Source organism: Lipotes vexillifer, unplaced genomic scaffold, assembly GCF_000442215.2.
Source record: "Lipotes vexillifer unplaced genomic scaffold, Lipotes_vexillifer_v1.1 scaffold942, whole genome shotgun sequence".
Taxonomy (NCBI): domain Eukaryota; kingdom Metazoa; phylum Chordata; class Mammalia; order Artiodactyla; family Lipotidae; genus Lipotes; species Lipotes vexillifer.
This window is the reverse complement of record NW_006798282.1, coordinates 1,262,103-1,271,750: the sequence shown is the minus strand read 5'-3', so window position 1 is coordinate 1,271,750 and position 9,648 is coordinate 1,262,103. Positions and strand designations below refer to the sequence as shown.

Genomic DNA, 9,648 nt, shown 5'->3' with positions numbered 1-9,648 from the left:
GGGGGGGGGGCGGGGGAAGAGGGGCATCCCCACCGCCCAGACACCCCTGGGCTGTCCCAGGCAACCTCCAGGCTCCCCCCAGCCCTGCCAGCTCTCACCAGGTGACAGAAACAGCGGCCTCCTGGCCTGAGCCCATGGGGACCCGACTCTGCAGGTAGTGGAGCTGGCCCAGGTACTTGCGGAGGACACTGCAGCCCTCAAAGTCCCGTGGGACACGAACAGCATTCTGGGGGATGGATGGGAGAAGCAGGCCTACTGTCATTTGGAGTAGAAGACAGGCAGGGCTGTCCACCCGCAAATGCCCAGGAAATAATCGGGGCTGGGGGACTGCACAGTCTAAGGGACCCAAAGAAAGCCCGCAGCTACCTGTAGTCATTCAACAACCATCCTACCAGCCAGGACTGTTGGACTGAATCATTCCCACTTTTCTAGGAGGCAGTTTAAAATATGCATTAAAAATTTAAATGTACTTAATGTTTGACCCACAGTTCTGTATCTAAAAATATACAGTAAGAAATCCAGAAAAGCAAATGCTTAGATGAACATGCAAGTATATTTATCACAACATTAACAGGGCCAAATACTGGATGCCACCAAAACTTCCATTAAAGAGGATTAAATAAATTACGTCAAGGCTACCCACAAAAGAGAATACTCTGCTGCCATGAAAACTGAAGACGAGGATCTCGACTGCTATGTTAAGACGTCCATAACACATTTATTGTTGGGGGGAAAAAAGCATGTAACAGATGAGCAACATAATTTCATTTTTATAAAGTCATATGGAAATTGATATCAACTAGGTATATAAACAGAGAGAAAAAAATCTAGACAGTTAAGTGATTATCCCTGGATAGCAGGGCTTAAGTAATTTATCTTACCCTATACGTGCATACAAAGACATACCTGATTCTTTATATTGCTTATGTATTCTTTTATATGAACAATTTTCAATTTTTATAGTAAGCAATAAAGCTAGTCCCATTTGGGGAAAAAAACAAAACAAAGTGAACCTTCTGCTCAAACAGTATGCCCTCCAAGAAGCAGGTGCACAAAGAGTGGAGGGGCTAGAATCGCTGTGCATACCCTAACCCCACCTGCTGGAGCGACCAGAGAGCCCCACACCAGGGTTCCAGCAGCCGAGGGGCCCAGTAGAGAGCTGCTGGGCACCAGCTAGAAGAAATCCTCTAGGGGACTTCCCTGGTGGTGCAGTGGTTCAGACTCTGCACTCCCAATGTAGGGGTGGGGGGCACAGGTTCGATCCCTGGTGGGGGAACTAAGATCCTGCATGCTGCACGGCACACTGTCCCCCTCACCAAATAAAAAAAAAAAAATCCAGACACTCCAGAGCTGGGCTCTGAGCCTTCTGTCTGGGATGCTCAGAAGGGACGCGGATACCCTGTGGGACATCAGAGGAGGAAGAGTCCAGCACTGGTCCACTCAACACCACTTCCCAGCAGTGTCTTGGGGGACCATCTCCCCTCTGGGCCTCAGTCTCCTCTTTCAACAGGAATGCTAAGCTCCCTCTCTGCCCTCTAGAATGCCCACTGCAAGGATAAGGCGTGTCACAGCCATACTGCTGAGATGCCACCTCGAGGGGCCTATCCCACAGGCCACGGCTTCTCATATAGTCATTCTTATCACTCCCCTCCCCATCATACTTCCACCATAATGAAATGGCACTTAACGTTTTCCATTTTTTAAAGTGGAACCACATCCTAAGCAGTTAACATCTCTAAAATAACAGGTACGATGTGCTAGCTACACATTTTAAAAATACTAAAGAATATACAAAAAGATTAAAAAATGTTTGTCTTTGTACTTCCTAAAACCATCTTTGGGAAACAATGGAAGCAACTCTCCCTCCAGGTCATGGAGATTCACCTGCACCCTTTTTTTTTTTTTTAAAACCCACATTTGTTTAGTTATTTATTGGCTGTGTTGGGTCTTCGTTTCTGTGCGAGGGCTTTCTCTAGTTGTGGCAAGCGGGGGCCACTCTTCGTCGCGGTGCGCGGGCCTCTCACTCTCGCAGCCTCTCTTGTTGCGGAGCACAGGCTCCAGACGCACAGGCTCAGTAGTTACGGCTCACGGGCACAGTTGCTCCGCAGCATGTGGGATCTTCCCAGACCAGGGCTCAAACCCGTGTCCCCTGCATTAGCAGGCAGATTCTCAACCACTGCGCCACCAGGGAAGCCCCACCTGCACCCTTTAACCCAACCAAGAATGCAGCTGCCTCTTGTCCCACCCTGGCCTGTCACACTCTGAGGAACTGCATGTGGTAGGAGTAGAACAGAAAAGGGGAGTCTGAGAGTAAGCCCGGCCGCCACACCACACCCACTCCCCCACCCTCCAACAACCCCCTCACCACCTCTGTGAGTTTAATTCCCTGTGATTACAGAACCAAAAATTTATTCCAGAGTAACTGAAAAGTCTTCTTAAAGAATTACTTCAGGGCTTCCCTGGTGGCGCAGTGGTTAAGAATCCGCCTGCCAATGCAGGGGACACGGTTTGGAGCCCTGGCCTGGGAAGATCCCATGTGCCACGGAGCAAATAAGCCCGTGTGCCACATCTACTGAGCGTGCGCTCTAGAGCCTGCAAGCCACAACTACTGAAGCCCATGTGCCTAGAGCCCATGCTCCGCAACAAGAGAAGCCACCGCAATGAGAAGCCCGCGCACCGCAACGAAGAGTAGCCCCCGCTCACCGTAACTAGAGAAACCCAGCGCGCAGCAACAAAGACCCAACTCAGCCAAAAATTCAATATAAAAATAAACAGATAAATAAAATTTTTAAAAAAAGAATTACTTCAGGCCCAGTTTTACAGATGAGGAAACTGAAGCCCAGATCAGGAAAAAGAGAATTGCCTACAGATTTCCAGATTATATCCACCTTCCATTTCCACTGCAAATCAATGAGTTATGGTAAAAGGTTAACTTGACTTATGCTGTCTCTGCTTTCTACATCTCTGTGCTTTCATAAATTTCCTGTAATTCACTAAAAACTGGACCAGTGTTCTAAAACTTCTGTAATAGTTCATTTAGTTACTCTATTTTCACTTTATACATTGCTGAATCTGGGAGTTTTCTTGATCTGATAATTTTTTTTCACTGAAATAATTATTATCAGTGTTCTATGTAAGAAAGTTTGTTCTGTGGTTTCACTGAAGAAACACTGACCTAGTCCAACTCCCACACACTCTTTCAATGAGTAACTCAAGCCCCAGGAAGGGGAAAGTGACTATCCTGAGGTCCTTCTGTGAGCTGTCTGTACTGGGAATAGCCTCAGATCTGGAGCATTCTTGGGGTTGGCTCTCTCCAGCCCACTGCTCTGTGCAGGCTGCCTGCCCTACACCGTAAAGGATCTGCCTCAGAAGAGGCTTTGGAGCTGGGTGACAATGCTCCCTCAAGGGTGTTTTGTGTGCATGTGTACCTGTGTGCACAAAACAATGGTAGTCTGAGGGGTTAAGATTATCTCATTAGTTTTCAAACTCTTCAAACAAAATCTTTTTTTTTTTTTAATTTAATTTATGCGGAGTATTCTGGGAAGGTAGCAGAGTAGGAAGCACCAGAAATCTGTCTCCCCACGTAGACAACAAATGCACTGGCAGCATCTGTCTGATGTAACTGTTCTGGAAGTCCTGGAGTCTACTGAGGACTTGCAAATGTGCAGAGGAATGTTTGGATAAATTTTGGTGAATTTCAGCCCTTAGCACAATCGCAGCTACCCAGTGCCCATCCCTGTGCAGGCAGCCTTGCATGTGTTCCTGGAGCGGCTTGCGCACACAGCCTGTGGGAGCCAGGGTGGGCAATGAGGACGCTGTCCTCCAAATATCAGGGATCTGCTCTGATCAGGGCTGATCGCGCTGCTTCTGATCTCAGAGGTGCAAAGAGGAGGCAGACACTGTTGTTACACCTCCCCCTGCTGTTGCACTCCCCCTCTGGCTAAAGTGACTTCAAGGGGATTTAAAGCACCAGTGCTTCTCCTCCCTCATCCCTTCATTTTCTCTTTTTCTCCTTTTGGGAGCCAGATATTGAGGACTATTGGATTCAAAAGCAACCACATATTCAGAGGAAGTTAAGACAGTCATCATGCACACCCTGGGGAAGGCAAAGGCTCAGAAAAGACCTGAGAAGACTTTAAGTCCACACCTCAGACTGATTCTTGGCACAGAGACAGCCTACAACACTCCAAACAAACAAACAAACAAACAAACAAACAGCAAACCCAGGGAAAAGGGGAGATTCTGATTTCCAGAGTCACCACATCATTAGATTCAAATGTCCAGTTTTCAACAACAAAAATACAAGACATATAAAGAAATAGGAAAATATGACTCATTTAAAGGGACAAAAAAAAAAACCAAACAAACAAACTATTCCTGAAAAAGATGCGATGACAGCTCTACTAGATAAACAACTGTCTTAAAGATACTCAAAGAACTAAAGGAAGATGTGGAAAAAAGTCAAGAAAACGACATAGGGAACAAAATGGAAATATCAACGAGACAGAAAACTTAAAAAGAAACCAAAAAGAAATTCTGAAGCTGAAAAGTACAATAACTGAGTTGAAAAATTCACTAGAGTGATTCAAAGGCAGATTTGAGTAGGTAGATGAAACCATCAGTGAAATCAAAGCTAGGACAGGGCTTCCCTGGTGGCGCAGTGGTTGAGAGTCTGCCTGCCGATGCAGGGGACACGGGTTCGTGACCCGGTCTGGGAAGATCCCACATGCCGTGGAGCGGCTGGGCCTGTGAGCCATGGCTGCTGAGCCTGCGTGTCCGGAGCCTGTTGCTCCGCAACGGGAGAGGCCACAGCAGTGAGAGGCCCGCGTACCGCAAAAAAAAAAAAAAAAAAAAAAAACAACCTAGGACAATTGAGGGGACTTCCCTGGTGGTCCAGTGGGTAAGACTCTGAGCTCTCAATGCCGGGGGCCTGGGTTTGATCCCTGGTCAGGGAACTAGATTCTGCATGCAAGCCACAACTAAGAGTTCACATGCCACAACTAAGAAGTCCACATGCCGCAACTAAGAGTCCACATGCTGCAACTAAGACCTGGCACAGCCTAAATAAATAAATATTAAAAAAAAAAAGTCTAGGACAACTGAAATTATCAAGTCTAAGGAACAGAAAGAAAAATTATTGAAGGGAACAGAGCCTAAGGGACCTGTGAGACACCATCAAACAGATCAACATACACATTGTGGAAGTCCCAGAAGAAGAGAGAAAGGGGCAGAGAGAATATGTGAAGAAATAATGGCAAAAAATTTTCCAAATCTGACTAAAGACATGAAATATAAACATCCAAGAAGCTTAATGAACTTTAAGTAAAATGAACTCAGAGACCCACACCAAGAAAAATTATAATCAAACTGTTGAAAGACAAAGAGAACCTGCAAAGCAGCACAAGAGAAGTGACTCATCAAATACAAGGAATCCTCAATGGGATTATCAGCAGATTTCTCATCAGAAACTTTGGAGAACTGAAGGCAGTAGGTTGATATATTCCAAGTGCTAAAAGAAAAACACTGTCAACCAAAAATCCTATATCTGGCAAAACTGAGGAGAAATCCTTCAAAACTGAGGAGAAATCAAAAGACATTCCCAGCTAAACAAAACATGAGGGAATTCACCACCACTAGATCTGCCCTACAAGAACTGCTAAAAGGAGTCCTATAGACAGAAATAAAAGGACACCTGATAGTAACTAGAAGCCATATGAAGAAGTAAAGATCCCAGTAAAGGTATGCTTTACATGGGCAATTATATAAGCTAATATTATTATAACACTGGTGTGCGACTCCACCTTTTGTTTTCTACATAAGAGACTAATAGTTTTTAAAAATTCAATTTACACACAGTAGTCTTTAAAGAATATATCTTTAGCACATATAAACATACCAATTAATTATCCCTAAAAAAAAAAATTATCCCTGCTTTGGGGGGAAGATACAATCTCCTACACTTTGAAATTATAAATAAATATTTTATTTAAATCCTCTTTTGTTATTCAAATAGAAACAGCTGTTTTTAACTACTTTCAAACAGAGTAGCAAATGAGATAATTCACCTTTCTGACAATTTTTTCTTCCTCTTAAGAACAGTGTCACCTTCTTTAAAAGGGAGGTAAGTTCCTCTACTTCAACATAATAAAGGCTATATATGAAAAGCCCTTGGCTAACATCATACTAAGTTAGTAAAAAACTGAAAACTTTTCCTCTCACACAAGAAACAAGATGACAAGGATGGCCACATCAACCACTTGTATTATCACAGTACTGGAAGTTCCAGCCAGAGCAATCAGGCAAGAAAAAGAAATAAAAGGCATCCAAATTAGAAAGGAAAAAGCAAAATTATCTCTTTTCACAGACATGAACTCATATGTAAAAATACCCTTAGAGATTGCACCAAAAAAATCTGTTAGAATTAATCAATGAGTTCAGTGAAGTTGCAGGATACAGAATCAATACACAAAAATCACAAAGAAAAAATTTTTTTGAATTTCAAGCCCAATAGCATCAAAAAGAATAAATTACTTAGAAGTAAAATTAACCAAGAAGGCCAAAGACTTACATAGAGAAAACTACAAAACTTTGCTGAAAGAAATTAAAGACATAAATAAATGGAAACATATCCGATACTCATGTATTAAAAGACTTAATATTGTTAAGGTGGCAAGCCTCCCTAAAGTGATAGTTTTTGGATTTTACTTTTTTACCGATTCAGTGCAATCCGCATCAAAATCCCAATGGCATTTTTTGCAGAAATAGAAAAATCCATCCTAAAAATTCATATGGAATCTCAAGGGACCCCCCCCCCCCGCAAATAGCCAAAACAATCTTGAAAAAGAAGAACAAAACTGGAGATCCCACAATTCCTCATTTCAAAACCTATTACAAAGCTATAATAATCAAAACAGTTTGGTACTGGCATAAAGACATATGGACCAATGGAGTAAAAGACAGTGCCCAGAAATAAACCCTCAAATATATGGTGTTATGGACTGAATAATGCCCCCCCTCACCAATTCATACTAAAGTCCTAACTCCCAATATCTCTGAATGTGACTGTATCTTAGGAGATAGAGCCTTAAAGAGGTAATTACAGTGAAATGAGGTCCTAGAGGTGGGCCCTAATCCAATATGACTGTTGTCCTTCTACAGATATACATAGAGGGACAACCATGTGAAGATACAGGGAGAAGATGGTCATCCACAAGTCAAAGAAAGAATCCTTAGAAGAAGTCAGCTTTGCCAACACCTTGATCTCAGACTACTAGCCTCTACAACTGTGAGAAAATAAATTTCTGTTGTTTAAGCCAGCAGTCTGGGGTACTTGGTTATGGCAGCCAGAGCAAACTAATACAATAGTGAAATGATTTTTGACAGGGGTGCCAAGACCATTCAATGGGGGACAGTCTTTTCAATTGCTGGGAAAACTAAATATCTACATGCAGAAGAGTGAAGCTGGAAACTTTCTTTACACCATTTACAAAAGTAAACTCAAAATGGAGCAAAGACCTAAATATAAGAGCTGAAACTATAAAACTCTTAGAAGAAATAAAAGGGAAAATCTTCGTGGCATTGAATTTGGCAATGATGTCTTGGATGTCACTTGAAGAGCACAAGCAGCAACAAAAAAATTGTAAACTGGACTACATCAAAATTTAAAACGTCTGAGCATCAAAAGGACACAACCAACAAAGTAAAAAGGCAACCCACGGAATGGAAGAAAATATTTGCAAATCATATATCTGATAAGTGGTTAATATCCAGAATATATGAAGAAATCCTACAATTTAACAACAGAAACTCGATTCAAAAATGGATAAAAAGGGACTTCCCTGGTAGCGCAGTGGTTAAGAATCTGCCTGCCAATGCAGGGGATGCGGGTTCAATCCCTGGTCTGGGAAGATCCCACATGCCACGGAGCAACCAAGTCCATGCACCACAACTACAGAGCCTGTGCTCTAGAGCCCAAGAGCCACAACTACTGAGCCCATGTGCCGCAACTACTGAAACCCACGCACCTGGAGCCCATGTTCTGCAACAAGAGAAACCACTGCAATGAGAAGCCCATGCACCTCAACTAGAGAAAGTCCACGCACAGCAACGAAGACCCAACACAGCCAAAACAAAAATGGATAAAGGGGATCAGAATCAAGATGGTGGAGTAGTAGGACATGGAACATATCTCTTCCCACAAATACATCAAGAATACATTTACAGATGGAACAATTCTCACACAACACCTACTGAACACTAGCAGAAGACCTCAAACACCTGAAAGGACAAGAAAGATCGCCAGGTAACTAGGTACGACAAAAGAAAAAAAAATAAAGAGGAAGCAGATGGGTCCTGCACCCCTAGGAGGGAGCTGAAGGAGAGAGGTTCCCACACCCTGGGAAGTCCCCTCACCAGAGGAAAGATCAGCAGGGACAGAAAAGAAGCTTCCAAGGCTCAGAGAGCAGCAACCAGTTAGTGGCAGGCAGGACAGCCACAGATTACACAAATGGGCCGTGCCACTGCCCTGTGCATCCCAGCATTGGAAGCACCTTTGCTGGTATGGGCAGGGGCTGGGTGCTGGAACGTGGGGTTTAGAGGACAGACCTGGGGAGAGGACTGCTGTTGGCTGAATGGAGACAGCCTAAAGGGGCTGGAGTGTGGGGCACAGCGACCAGGAGTGTTCATGGAAGAAGCCCAGGCTGCCACAGAAGTGAAGTGCCATTGTTAAGTGGCACAGGAAGGGAGAGATGGGGCCACCATTGCAGCCTCTTTCCCCACCCACCAGCTCCTACCTCCATAGGCTCTGGCCGCTGCCCCAGCTCCCTTCTGCCTGGGCAGGCCCATGCACTCCAGCTGCCACCTCAGTTCCCTCTCACCTGGGCAGGCTCACAAGTTCCAGCCACTGCTTCAGCAGCCCTGGGCGCAGACACCAGTGGGTTGCCCACACACAGAGGTGGGGCTGAAATCACAGCTGAGCCCCAGGGGCCGTGTGACTTAGGAAGCAGAGCTGAAATCTCTCCCTGTGGCTGAACGAACCGCAGATTTACACCTCTCCTGCCAGCTTTGTAAATTCAGTGCCTGCAGAACATCTGCACAGAAAACTGGTGCTCCCATGGCTGGGACAGGTCTGGCCTTAGCAGCTGTGGGCATTGTGGGCATGTACACCAGGTGGCTGGGCTGAGCCAGGGTCTGAGCTGCCTCCATAGCACCCACAGAAGGTCCAGGTGCACGAGTACTGCAGTCTTGGGACCTGACTTCTGTGGATCTGCGCTGGTGGCATTGTGAAAACAAAGCCTGAGAGGTACCAGGGAGGACTGCCAGCATACCTACGGTTGAGGTGGGGCCGAGGGCAGTGCCAATAACAGTGTACTCTGAGAGTCTGCACAATAGGTGAAAGGTGACACAATGGAGCACACTCACAGGTGAACAGCTCAGGAGGAGGAGGAGTACCCGTTGGCTCCTCTCCCAGTGGGAGCACCCCAATCCAACCTACCTTGCACCACATACCAGAAATGCAACTCAGAAACGGATCTGGGGTCTGCTACTCCAACAACTGGGGAGCACACCCTGCCCCGGATACGGCGGTAAAAACCATAGAGCAAAGAGAAGGCCCTGCTCAATATCCAGTGCTGGCTCTGGTCAGCACAT

The 9,648-nt window shown here is 45.0% G+C and overlaps 1 protein-coding gene across 1 annotated transcript in view; it reads right to left on the bottom strand.

Annotated features, from left to right (window-relative positions):
• PTPN23 (protein tyrosine phosphatase non-receptor type 23) overlaps positions 1 to 9,648 on the bottom strand; it is a 39,403-nt gene that overhangs the window by 8,502 nt on the left and 21,253 nt on the right. Inside the window, exon 3 of the mRNA XM_007470270.1 lies at positions 99 to 226. Coding sequence (XP_007470332.1) covers positions 99 to 226 — 128 coding nt within the window. The remainder of the gene's footprint in view (positions 1 to 98; positions 227 to 9,648) is intronic.